The sequence below is a fragment of the Schistocerca serialis genome, chromosome 7, assembly GCF_023864345.2.
Source record: "Schistocerca serialis cubense isolate TAMUIC-IGC-003099 chromosome 7, iqSchSeri2.2, whole genome shotgun sequence".
NCBI classification, from domain to species: Eukaryota; Metazoa; Arthropoda; class Insecta; order Orthoptera; family Acrididae; genus Schistocerca; species Schistocerca serialis.
The window spans coordinates 472,889,138-472,903,202 of NC_064644.1; the positions used below are offsets into that span (position 1 = coordinate 472,889,138).

Consider the following 14,065-nt stretch of genomic DNA (forward strand, 5'->3'; position numbering starts at 1 on the left):
CAATGGTGAAGGCTCACTTGACTGCCTAGTAACAGTTCTAAACCATCCACAGCACTTGAAAGTGACAAGCGTGCTCTATTAATGGGATGACTAATATCTTGTTTGGTTGGTTTATTTCCTGGACCCACTTATTTAGTGTTAAGCAGTTTTGGAATAGTTGTTAATGTTACCATTTTTTTAAAGTAAATATATTTTAGAAGTGGCTTTCTATTGACTCAGCAACCTATCTAACAGTTCTTCCCAAATGACACATATCTCTTGCAAAGATTTGTGTAACAGTGATTTGTGTGTACATCATTAGGTACCATACACAATTACACAAATTTTTGTTCTGAAAAAACATGTTTTCCATTACATTGTAAAGAAACAGACAAAGATTCGCCTATTGTAGTACATGATACATCTGATTACTAAACATCACAATACACTGTAATTTTATTTTGTGATAATATACTTGTGGTCATGTTTCAATTTTTAAATTTCACTAATTACTGTTTGATGACATTTCAGACAATGTAGAAAATACTTTAATACATGTTTTTCAAGCCTTATAGAATGATGTTAACACTTGTTCATGAAGTAAATGTGTTACTTACTGATTTTGAATACAATGTGGGATATAGTATTTTGCACAGAATAATTAAGATTGACGAATGGAATTACCTGTATTGTAGACAAGTGAAATAGCAATTTAATTCAAATGAAAATATACTTATTGCCATGTTAACTATTAATACTCACATAATATTTAACTTTCAAAGCTTCTACATTTTATGTAACTAATACTGAAAAATGTTTTTCCTGCTGAATGTAATATCAAACTTAGATAATTTTGTACAAGGATTTCCAGTTATAACAATACTGGAAGTAGCAAGCATTGTTGAGATTATATAGGGGGCAGTGGTTGTGACTGCACAGAATCACTGAGTCAGTAGGAAGTGAGTGAAACAGTAGAAAGTGAGCCATTCAGTGGGACTGCTGTTGTGTTCAGTTTGCTTTCTGTGAATAAATGATAAAGAAAATGAGTTGTCTGAAGACTTTTCATTAATTTAAATCTTTGCAATCAGATAAGAATAGGAAAAAACCTAAGAATGATCTCAGTTCTTCTGCAACAAATGTAAATAATATTTAAATATGAACAATATACTTTGGCACCTCTGATTCAACTACAAAAGAAACCAAATATTTGGGTAACTTTTCCTGCTTCAAAACTCAGTTTATAATTTTGCACAAATGTGGATACTACAAATAATATTTTTAAATCGAAATTCTGACTTAATACTCATCAATATTGTGAGTAGGAGTGTTACAACCTGTTACTAATTTTTACATGCATGACAACCTTAAATATATAGATACATGGAAGGGATCTACATTACTAAGCAACTATCCCACAACTCAGAACCAGTTGCAGGTTGCCTACCTAACAGTTACCAGGCAACAAAAATTTAATTTCAATATTTTGCATGGTTATTGACTGAATTTAAAATGCTGTTGTAATATACTCATGAAGATGTACAATCCTAATATTAGAAGTTCAACACAATAAGACATGTATTACAGTCAGAAACTGAACATGTGTGACTTCAGGCAGTGCGACTGACTGAGCACACATACATCAACTTCATTCGTCCAGTAATTGACAGTAAGAGCACTTAGCAACTTCCAACAGACTTTACACATAATTTCAAACCTTTATAAAAAAATTTCTCATTAACACCCCTACAAATTGATGAAAGGAAGAAAGTTTATTATCTACTACATTTTTGCTGTTCATGCAATCAAACTTCAGCATCAGGAATGACATTTTAATTTATTACTTCTTTATTACTAACTCTATTCACAACACAGTTTGCCAACAGTATAAACATATACCACTGAATGTACCTACAAATCTTCAAGAGAAAATATGTCATAAACATAGAGATGCATGGAAAACTATCTTTTGCTTAAAATGGAAGACAAATTACCAACACTATATTCATCCAATGCTTCATACTTTGAGGACTTAACAACTCTCAATAAGCTTTAAGCACAATTTCAAACCTTTTCTAAACTTTTTCTTGCTTTCACACCTATCATCAAATATTTGACTCTTTAACTCATTTTTAAAGTAATCAGATGTTTGGAGCTGTTTTATATGTGGGTATCTGGTAGAATACTAAGTCCTAATAAATAATGGTTGCACAATTTTCTATGATTCCACAATCTGTTTCTGTCCAGTAAGTTTTTATAGCGGCAGGCAAATTTCCCAAGAATGTGATGTACTATATTAATAGAGAATTGTGTGAGCCAAATATAATAATAATAATAATAATAATAATAATAATAATTTGTGTGGCTTAATGTCTTGGTACAAGTCTTTCAATTGGATACCACTTTGATGACTTGCGTGTTCCTAACCTACTCCAGTTATCCAACCAGGGAAAGGCGGACCTACAGTTTAACAAGTAATGTGAATCATGTTCAGTTTCTGGTGACTCCCACACTGTTGAGAGGTGAAAGACAGATTAAAATACGGACTGAATAGGCTCAACAGCAAAATATAATGAACTGATGAATGTAAAAGAACATTAATCACTGCATTTAGGCAGGTCAAGAGTGGTATGTGTTACCTTTACTTTGCTTAATGGTTCTATGATGCATTTATTAATTACTGACGTGTTGCCACATGTCATTTTCTCTTGGGAATTTCAATAACTGGTAGTGTACATTTGTCAGATTATTGCTAAAATAATTTATATTAAGTCACATGGTGTGCACAAAACATTTGAATTATGGTATCACATTTTCTAAGATTTAGCCATATAATATCTTCATTTCGAACAAAGCAACTGTTTTTAGCTCCAGATTACAAACTACACGAAAAGAGAATCAGTTTGCTAATCTTTCATCACTAACATATTTATCATTATGTTCATAATTTTTATTTTACAGTCAGTTAAATTCCACAGACTCCAAATTCATTACTAATGTGAACACACTGCATTAATTGCCAGACTTTTCACCTGGGAGTCAATTATCCATAAATAATAAATACATTTATCAACTGCTATTTATCAGTGTTTTTGTAATCTTTCACATTACTTCTTTGTTACATTTGTTTTTTCTAGGAAAGCATACAGTATGATATAGGGATGAGTTAAACTATTAATTATCTATCAGTAATAGCTTATAATGTTCCAGTTCCAACTAACCAATAGTTCTAGATGCCTCGCTAGATGGACTACTACTGAAATTAAAAATGCATGCCCCAAAGAAGAAACTGACAATTCTTGTGGGAGATATGTTAACTTTTACTTCAAGGACAGTGCTAGACAAAAACAGAGTCCGTGATTTACCATAAAAAATGAGCTTCCCCAAGGATCAGTCCTAGCACTCTTGCTCTTCAACCTGTACACCAGTGACATTCCAAACACTGCTAGCAAAATGTCTTGGTATGCAGATGACCTAGCCATAGACATGCAAAACAGCACACTAGAGGAAGGAGAAACTATATTGTCTAGATACTTAGAAACCCATTAGCTGAATCTATGCTCCAGTGTGGCATCACAGTTCTCATACAAGGAAACTAGACATCCATCAGAATGAATCTATGAAAATTATTATGCTTGCACTGAAACCCACACCAATCCCTTGACTGCACACTGCCAGAAACATTTCATCATCTGAATTACGATGCCTGAAAGCAACCAGTTGAGACTGGAGGAAGCTGCATCACCTCAACTACTGCCAAGACCTTCCAATTCTTACAGTCTTAAATGACCCTCATCCAGATCACTTGATATCACACGACAGTAAAAAGAGTGGTGTAAGGCAACTCGAATGCTGCAACAATAAAACATCAAGTGTTCAAGAAACATCTGCCAGTCTACCAGGATTTGACCTGAAGATAAGTGAGTAGATGAGACTGAACAAGATAAAGAGCCTGGTGCAATGCTATAATGCACAAGTGGGGACTCCCAAACTCTACAGCCTGCAATTGTGGGGTCCAACAACAAATCACTGTCCAAACTCTACAGCCTGCAATTGTGGGGTCCAACAACAAACCACTGTCCTCTGAGAAAGTATCAGGAGCATTCAGTGACTGCTCCCTCTGTTAACGATCATCATTCACTAAATGCTGAACTCTGATTAAATGTATCTATTTTAATTAAGCGCTAATCTTATAGCTAAATGTTCTCCTTGTTACTAGTATTAAATTATTAATTTTCAGAATTTAAACATATTAGTTTTGTGTCTAAATTCTTTACTGTATGACTACAAATGATATGTATTTCTTCATATAAAATAAATATAAAACAAATAAATAGTTCCAGAAATCTATTAATTATTTACTAGGTCCGCTAGAGGCTGTGAATTACACTGAAACCAGCAAAATAGTTTGAACTACTGTAGAAATGTTTTCTAAGTATTTTATATGGTTCATTCTCAATTTTCATCTATTTATGCTTCAGAACAGAGTATTCATATACCTTATGACAGAGCTAGAATGTCTTTGTTTATTATCACTACAGTTTTTAATCCCTCAGTTTCTTTTTTTTCTTTTGGGACATTCAAGCATATAACAAGCAGAGTTCCACTTTGTTGGGATGTACTGAATGAGCATTTTGGACCTAATTCCAGGCTTTTCTGAGCTGTTTTTCCACACACTACTTGTAGTAAGCACCTGATGTTTTTATGTTTTCTGTCAACAATTTCACCCTTTCAGTGCATCACCTGAGTTCATTTACTACTGCATTTTTCATGTTTGCCGCATCATCAGTGATTACAGCCAAAATCTTATCTCAAAGACTGAACTACTAGTACACTCACTCTCTCTCTCTCTCTCTCTCTCTCTCTCTCTCTCTCTCTCTCTCATGAGAATCCTCCATTTATGAACACTGTAGCAATACTCACTGGAGTTGAAAATCATATGTTATTAAATGTGTTGTCACAGCTACATAGCTTTCATCATCTTTAAACATTCATGTATCAGTTTTCAAGCAGTTTCTTTCAGTTGTAATAAGGAGTTCTTGTGCAGCATCTATGCAATTTTTGTGTTCTGCTGCCGGAAGCATACTTCCACAAAATTGCCTTTCATCTTGGCAAACAATGTACTGGATTCAAACCTTTGACAATATCAATAAAACCTTTGTCTTCAACAACTGAGAAAGACTGAAAATCTTCAATGGATAACTTGGAAGGAGATTAGCTAGTTTCTTTCTCGGTGTTCTGCACCTAACACCCCCCGCCGCCCGCCCGCGCTCCCCCCCCCCCCCCCCCCCCCCCCCCCGCCCCTCCCCCCTGAAATGAAGTCACTAGAGTGTTTGCTAGACTTTCATATTACCTTTATAATTTGAATTTTTGAGGAATATGCCATAGGTTCATGTGACATAATCAACAATGTGTGTAGATTAACTTTATGGCTGTTCATTATCTTGTCCATTGACATCATCAATATTGTCATAAACAGCACTTCATTTAATTGATGATGAATCCAGCACACTTTTCTGCTGAAATGATAACCTTATTGTTGGATGTTTCATTCTGTAAGTTTTCTCATGTTACTCACAGTTGTTTTGAAACATATTGTTTGACTACAAATACCACACTGTGCTATTATTTTACTGGCAGGTCTCAGAGAAAAATTTCCTCATAAATAACCAGGTTTTTATATTTTATTCATTGTTGACAACTGCAAGCAACTGAATATGAAATTTCTATACTTCAGTTTCCTACAGTATGTCATGTCTGCATAATATAACAGCAAAGGAAGGTCATGAATGCACAATACCCTTGTAGCTGTAAGTGAGCCACGGATTTCAGGTTGGAAGTGCAGTGGAATGACTTAATTCTACAGTTGGGTCTCCCCCATTAAATGTTATAATGAAGGAACGAAAATGTTCCACTCGGGAGTTTATACCATGCCCCTGTATACTTATTAATGAAATCATGACTGCATCCTGGAATGACTAATGAAATGTTCCAACAGAACAAATATGTTACAGGTGTGCAAATAATATCTCGACCATATGTCGATATCTGTGCATAATCAGTTGTGAGTTAGTACCATATAACCTATTATAGAAACACGGCATCAGTGGTACTGATTTGTTTAAAATTACTGAAATTTTACCAGCAAGAAGATAACTAGTTTTATCATTACCATCCAAAACCAAGTGAATGGTAGAAACTCACTTCTGTTGGTGAATCTTAATTTATTAAGAATTTAACTGGGTTCAGCAAAGAATGTATTATTTGCTTGACATACACAATTCATTACACTGAAATGTCGGAAATTATAGCTCACTTTCTTAATTTGTGCAGATCTTCTAACCACATGTACATGAGACAAACCCAAACAAACACTTACCTTTATTTTGGAAAGTAAACTTATAAGCTTCAATATCTTCTTCAGTTATACCACCAGTCTCAACTGAACCATCATCTATAAATACTTTAGTGAAATTTTCCAGATCAAAAGATGAAGCAAACATCTCTGGAAGGTAAGGCATTTGGAAGAAAAATATGTACCTGTAAAAGAAAAAGAAAAAATATATTTCAGAAAGAGCTACTTCTCCAAAATTTCTGACACCTTGAATATTAAGAAGATGATAAAAGAAGATGAACATACCATGATTTAAAAAACTGTTTAAGTGAACTGAAGAACCCTTTTGGAAATCCAGTATCCATGATTATATATTTTTCAACCTTTTCTGGGTGTTTTAGCAAAAAGTACCACGCTACCATGCCACCCCAATCATGGGCAACAAGAGTAATCTTTTGCTTTCCTAGAAATAAAAAAAGAGAACATAATATGGTGAAATTAAAAATACAGGAACAGTGACATAAATAATAACGATACTAACAAGTGAGAGAGTCATAAATCTTCAAAACATAGAAAATATTGCAGTATAACATATCATAATCACAGGTATTTATAAAAAGAGCTGAAGAAATACAAAAACAACAGTTGCTTAGAGTCTGACTGTCTTATTCTTTGCACAACAAAAACATATTCTCCCTGAAAGAAGCTGCACAAATATTCAGTCAGCTCTTGATAACATTACAAAGTGGTACCAAGAAGACGGTATCAGTGTTTCATCTCAACAACAAGATTGTCAAAAAAAGAGTTTGTGGTCCACCTTGAAGGAAGATTTCTCAGACATTACAGAAACCCAAAATGAGAACAGCTGCCAAAGCCAAAACACAAAACAGCATCCTCCTGAAACTCTGTGGCACATTGTGTGGATCAACTGCATCAACACTGCGTACTTCAGTTCTGGAATTGGCTTACCTTGTTGTGGAACAATGTTCACCAGCCTGTTTGAACAGTGCTCACAGAAAGCTTGTTGATACATAGCTCATCCATACCACACATCTTAAAACTGGTACCATCAGACCTACAAATACTTTTTGTTACTCATACTCAACCACATATCACCTCCACCTCTGCAGTGGGAAAGTGCAATTGTACAGGAGAACAATAAACAACAGAAAAATCCTAATCCTCCTGTTCATGCAGACATCCCAAGCATCAGCAAATGTAGGTTTTGCTCTCATAATCCATCCTTGGAAACAGAAAGAATGTTAGTTGAAAATGGCTTTAATACCAGTGTCACTTGGTTTGAATTGCCACTCTAGATAGTCAGTTCTTAACTGAATAAGAACCAACACTGGAAGGTGTGCTGACTCTTTGCACCAGTGGAAGAACATAACTTCACCATGTAGCGAATGTGGCACTCAAAGCAGACTGTTCACTGAATAGTTCAAGAATATCCTCAGAAAGCTTTCCCTAGCAATCCAACAGAGTTCCTTGTGATGAGAGAGTGACAACTACACTATATTCATGGCTTCAATATTAGTTGGTAATTTGAGCTAATTGTAATTCATTTTTTGTGATACAACAATATGCTAAATAAATAACATAAATAAGAGGTGCAAAGATTGGCAACTTGCTTAAATATTCAGAAATGTAAAATTATGCATTACACAAAATGAAAAACATAATATCTTATAACTATAACATAAATGAGTTACAGCGGATATCGATCAGCTTACACAAATACCTTGGTGTAAAGATCAGTAGGGAAATGAAATGGAACGATCACTTTGGAGAAAAATAGAATAGAATAATCTCACAGACTGAGTCATAGAAAAAGCAGGTGGTAGACCTTGATTTACTGGTAGAATATTAGAAAATTGCAATCAGTCTACAAAGGAGATAGATTACAAATCACTCATGCAATCCATATATAATTGCTCAGTTGTGTGTGACTTACATCACATACAACTAACAGGGGATATTGAACGTATTTAAAGGTAAGCATGAATGGTATCATATTTGTTTGGCCTATGGGAGTGTGTTGCAGAGATGCTGCAGCAACTGAAATGGCAGACTCTTGAAAATAAAGATACTCTATTCTGATAAAGCCTACTGCTAAGTTTCAAGATTTGGCTTTAAATAATGACTCTAGGAATTTACTACAACCCCCATAGCAATTGTGAGGACAGGACTACATTAACAACAGTGTGCACAGAGACATTTAAACATTATTTCTGTGCTCCATATGTGAATGAGATGGGAAAAAGCTCTTCTAGCAGGTACAATGGGACATATTCTCTGCTGCACACTTCACAGTGGTTTGCAGGAGTGTAGATGCAGAAGCAATAAATCTCAAGAGAAATATATATTAATGTTTCCAAAGTCCTTCTTAAAAGTTCATTTGATTGAAGACACATACTACTCTTTTGTTGGGCATGTTTTGCATATATTTATTTTGAACCAGAACCAGAGAGATCTTTACAGCACTCACAATGTGAATGGTCATTAACCCATTGTTAATAAAATTACCATCTTGTTGGATACTGTATCTGCTTACATAAGTAGCATTAACATTAATTTTATGCCAGCCATAGTAGCTATTCTTGGCAAAATTGAGGCGGTGAAATGAATGGAAAACTTAATAATAATGTCTGTCCACTAACTTTTCACTAGTGTTTTACTTTGCCAATGTACATTTCAAACACAGCTTCAATATCAGTACTTCAATTGCTATCAAAGAACCTTCAATGAAATGTCAAAACAGCAGAAATGCATGTTAGTGTATATTACAGATTTCTACAGTGTAGGAAAAGATAGATGGATCATTAAGTTACAGAAAAGCACAATTAAAATACACTTACACACAAACATTCACCCACAGCCTTTGTCAGAAAAAGAGAAACACACACTATTCATTTACACAAGCAAGCATATCTCACACACACATGATCACGAACTCTGGCAGCTCAGGCCAGAATGCAACTATCACATGGGATGGAAGTAGAAATCTGGAGGGAGTGGAGGCAGGGAAGGGATAGCAGTGTAGGGGTGGAGGGAGAGACGAGAGCTGTCTGGCAGACTGTGCATGGACTAGAATGCCAACAGGCACAACATCAGGGGGTTGTGGAGTTGGGATTGGAAGCTGCCCCTTGCCACATGGATCATATCTCTGTGGAAGATCCAGGTGCAAGACCTGCCCAATCCACCCATCCAGCACTTCCTACTCCAATCCTGTCACAGATTTATCCTACACTATCAGGGGCCAGATCACTTAAGAAAGCAGTTCTGCTGCAATCATTGCACAGCTTTTTATATTGGTAAGACTACCATCTCTCTGTCCACCGGGATGAATAGCCACCACCAGCCAGGAGCAAAATAGACCCCCCTATGGCACAACATGCTGCTGAACATAAAATGCTCAATTTCAATGGCTGCTTCACTACCCAAGCCATCTGGATCCTCCATTCTGCTACCAGGTTTTCTGAAGTGTACAGATGGGAGTTATCCTTACAATACATTCTCCGCTCCCATAATTACCCCGGCCCCAACCTACAGTAACATACAGTTCCCACATCCTCCACCCAACAGTTTACACCCCCTCTGTCCTATCACTTCCTTGCCATTCTTGTTTCCCAAACTCTATGTTTGTTGCTCTCTGTCCAAGCATTTGTCCATTTTTCTCTGCTCCTCTCCTTTTTATATCTTTTTTCCCTATCTCTCTGCCCCACAACCTCCTGATGTTGCAACTGTTGGCATTCTAGTCCCTGCACACTCCACGAGACAGTGCTCCTCTCACCCACCACCCCTACACCAGTATACCTTCCCCTTCCCTGTCCCTTCCAGACTGCTGCTTCCATTCCATGTGATAGTTGCATTCTGGTCCAAGTTGCTAGAGTTGGTGGTTATGTGTGTGTGAGGTCTGTTTGCTTGTGTGAATGAATGGTTTGTCTCTCTCTTTCTGATAAAGGCAGTGAGCAAAAGCTTTTTTAACAGTGCCTGTCTGAAACTTAACATGCCAACTTTATGGTAAGTAGCATTATATCTTTCCCTCCATTGTAGACATTCCAGCTGGAGTTTCCATTATTACTGGTTTCTGTTGAGTATGACATCATAATGAAGTAACACCCACAAATTGTTTACACAGTTACATTGAAATATATAGTTTTAAAAGATGATGCTAATAGTTTAAAAAAGTTGCAATTTGCAATGTTCTTTAAAATGTTTAGTGTTATCCGTGAAAACTGTGGCAACTTCATGAAGATCCTCTGATAAAAATTGAAGCCCTGATGATGAAGCTGTGTTCACGAAGTAAAACTGCTACTATAAAGATTTTAATAATTACACAACTTAATAATAAACTGAAGTTTAAGAAAATCTATTACTCTAGGTTAGGTTAGTGGTGTTTAACGTCCCGTTGACAACGAGGTCATTAGAGACGGAGCGCAAGCTCGGGTTAGGGAAGGATGGGGAAGGAAATCGGCCGTGCCCTTTCAAAGGAACCATCCCGGATTTAGGGAAATCACGGAAAACCTAAATCAGGATGGCCGGAGACGGGATTGAACCGTCATCCTCCCGAATGCGAGTCCAGTGTGCTAACCACTGCGCCACCGCGCTCGGTCTATTACTCTAGGAATAAAGATATCTTGCAGAACCAACTGGAAACTACATTTGTCAATATGAATAGCTCAGATCTTTCATGCTGGAGCAGTATATGGTGTTTCTGCATACACACATGGCATTCTGCAGGCAGTAAAGCTAATAGATTAATTATTTACATTATGAAAGTAAAATGGTCATAGAAGGAAAAAATAAATAAATATCAACATTGTTGAACACGGTAAAAATGTAAAGGATGTATGGCACTGTTGGCTGGGATATACCACAGTGTGGGTTCAACAGCATAATCAGAAAGGATTTTCTTCCTCTGGGCACATTGGTCCTCTTCCTTTGCAGGTATATGAGAGTAGTGTCGGTTGACCACTTGTAGAGTGTAATGAGTGTAATGGATGTTTGTATAGTGCAGTGTTATGTGTTGCATAATGATGATGATGATGATGATGATGATACAAGAAACGAGAAGGTGAAACCTGATGTGAGCACGTAGCGTTCTCCTTTCAAATAGCACCAACAGAACTGCCAAGCTTAATATCCCCATCTGACGGAAGATCACTATCAACAGTGTTGCATGCCCTCACTTCATGAGACACTGTGGAAAGATTTGGAATTTAACCAAAACATTGTTGCAAAGACAGGTGATCAGTAACACCTCTCCTCCCCTTGCTGACCCAATACTAGCAGTGAAAATTTCATCCACCACCAAAATTTGAACCGGCTTACCTCCAGGTTGAGCACCACCTCATAGGCATGCATCATTGATCTCATGTATGGAAGTGGGTTGGAATATGGTGATGCAGGAGAAAGGGAGGTAAAATTGGAGATGATTAGCAGATAACAAATCTAAATCTCTTTAGCAAGCACGTTACACCTGTTACCAAAACATAAAGTTGTCAGTTTAAATAAATGCTGTCCTGGAATACATCAGACCCACCATAACCAATGACTTCAGAACATGAATATAACACCTCACCAAAAATTAGTATCATCCTCCACAAAATCTTCAAATTAAATTATAATAATGACATTCTAGTAGTCACAGTCAAATAACAAATCAGTTTGAAAAAGTAAAACCATTCTTGATCAATAACTTCTTACATTACTCAGATAATAACTCATTGATCACTAGAACATATCCACTGTTCACTAAAGTATACTGAAATTAAGCTTCTGTGCAACAAAGGAAATCCAGACACATCATAAATATTTCTTCATTCTCAAAAATTTTAGAAAATGTTCATGCACACAGTTTGTTACCCATCTGACACATACATTGACAAAAAAAGGAAAGCATCACACCATGAAAGACCAATCTAATATTCAAACTTTGTGGAAATGTTCACCACATAAAGGATATTAAATGATTAAACTTCCATTCCATTACGAATTGATGTTCATCACCAACATCAGTATGTGGTGTAACTCTTAAAGGCACAAATACACCACTGTGTTTGTTGTGCCACGCAAGCAAACAGCCTCTGAATATCATTTTGAAGAATTTCTTGCCATGCCTGAAACACCTGCAGTGACAGTTCATGAAGACTGGCAGCTAGAGGCTGTTATGGAAGTACACATAATATCATCACATCCTAGACATGCCCTATGGGTGATTTTGAACAAGTTGATCTACACACACTACCCAAAGAGGCTTGTCCCAGTCATTCACAACAAGAGACATACATATAGATTGTTCCTCAGAAATAGTGCAAGCTACCTTAAGTCCACATTGCAAATCAAAGTCCAGTTCACAGAGTATTAGAATTCTGCTAATGCCAAATGGAGACCAGAATATAAACATCTTAACCAAACTGATGGCATACTCATCATGCATTCCTTGGGTCATAGTACAACTAACTCAGACTGGTCATCGACCAGTTTATAAGCAAGAGTCTGGCGTGGTCCCATTGGAGGGCAATCCTAAATATACCACCTGGGTAATGGTACCATGGTGGTTGACAGTAATGTTGTGCCAGGTACACAGTTTCTACTGGACACTCGGTGGGAACATTACATACCTTAATCCTCCTCAGCAGCCATCACTTTGGGAGAAAAATTCAGGTGGTGCGTCGTCCAGAGGAGCAGCTGTCAGGAGGGACGGCAGTTCATTGACCATGGGAACCACTGCGAAAGGCTGGGGAAGGGTCAGGTTTGTGGAAGTTGCATGAGTCGCCCTGGACCTAGAGGGTCCACTAGGAGTGGAGAAACAGGCAGCTGCTCACCAGGATGGCAAAGGCAACATTTATTTTGTTGGTCTCACTGAAGTCCATGTGTGGAGGCCACTGTATATATCATGGATCTGTGATCAACGGAAATCATCCCACGGCTCCAGGTTGAGAGGCATCTGAACTTGTGGGACCATGCTTGGGATGCACACCTAGTAGGAAGAGGCCTCGACAATGACATGTGCTGGATGCAACACATCTGAGTGGGTGTGCGGAAGGTAGTCACATGAAACCATTTTGCCGGGCAGTGGCTTTCGATCTGGGTAGTCATAAGTGCAGTGTTGGAAAGCATTTCCTTGCAAGTGGCAGCTGTGACATAATCTTCTGTCTGTTCGAGTTTATTGCCCGAGAGATTGAACCTCAACCCTACCCCAGATGGTTGCATGAAAAAACACTTATGCAGGTTGCATTTTAGTCCTTTTGCCGACAGCCTGTGGAACAGGAGCTCTCGTAGTGGCGGTATGCCGCACAGTTTGGAATATCCTGTAGTGATTGAGCAATTAAAAATTGTAATATGGCAGGGACTGAACAGATTTCAACAGGTATTTAATGGCACTTGTCATATGGCACACTGACACCTAGGTAACTTCATGATGCAGCATCCTAGGGAGTTTGAAAATATGCCTCTGCAAGATCAATTTTACAAATAAGATGCTGAGGCTTAATCTTGCAAAGATTTAATTCATAAGTTTCCAATTTAGCTTGGATGCTTATCATTACTTAAAGTTCACCACAAAGTCCTACAATGCTGTTGGGTTTGTGTGACTGTTCCGAGAAACATTGTCCTTTTTGGGCCAAGCTGCCATCAGAAAATTTATTCAGTGAGTGACTTGGTTGTGAGTACGTAAAACTGAAACCTTCCTACAAAAACTAAAACATAACTCCTGCAAGATCCCCTTTTAGCCACATGCTGTGTATGAGG

At 37.3% G+C, this 14,065-nt stretch overlaps 1 protein-coding gene across 1 annotated transcript in view; it reads right to left on the bottom strand.

Moving 5' to 3' along the window:
- Positions 1-14,065, bottom strand: part of LOC126412653 (epoxide hydrolase 4-like) — a 108,947-nt gene that overhangs the window by 18,538 nt on the left and 76,344 nt on the right. Inside the window, exons 4-5 of the mRNA XM_050082352.1 lie at positions 6,617-6,773; positions 6,356-6,516 (exon numbers count right to left, since the gene is read on the bottom strand). Coding sequence (XP_049938309.1) covers positions 6,356-6,516; positions 6,617-6,773 — 318 coding nt within the window. The remainder of the gene's footprint in view (positions 1-6,355; positions 6,517-6,616; positions 6,774-14,065) is intronic.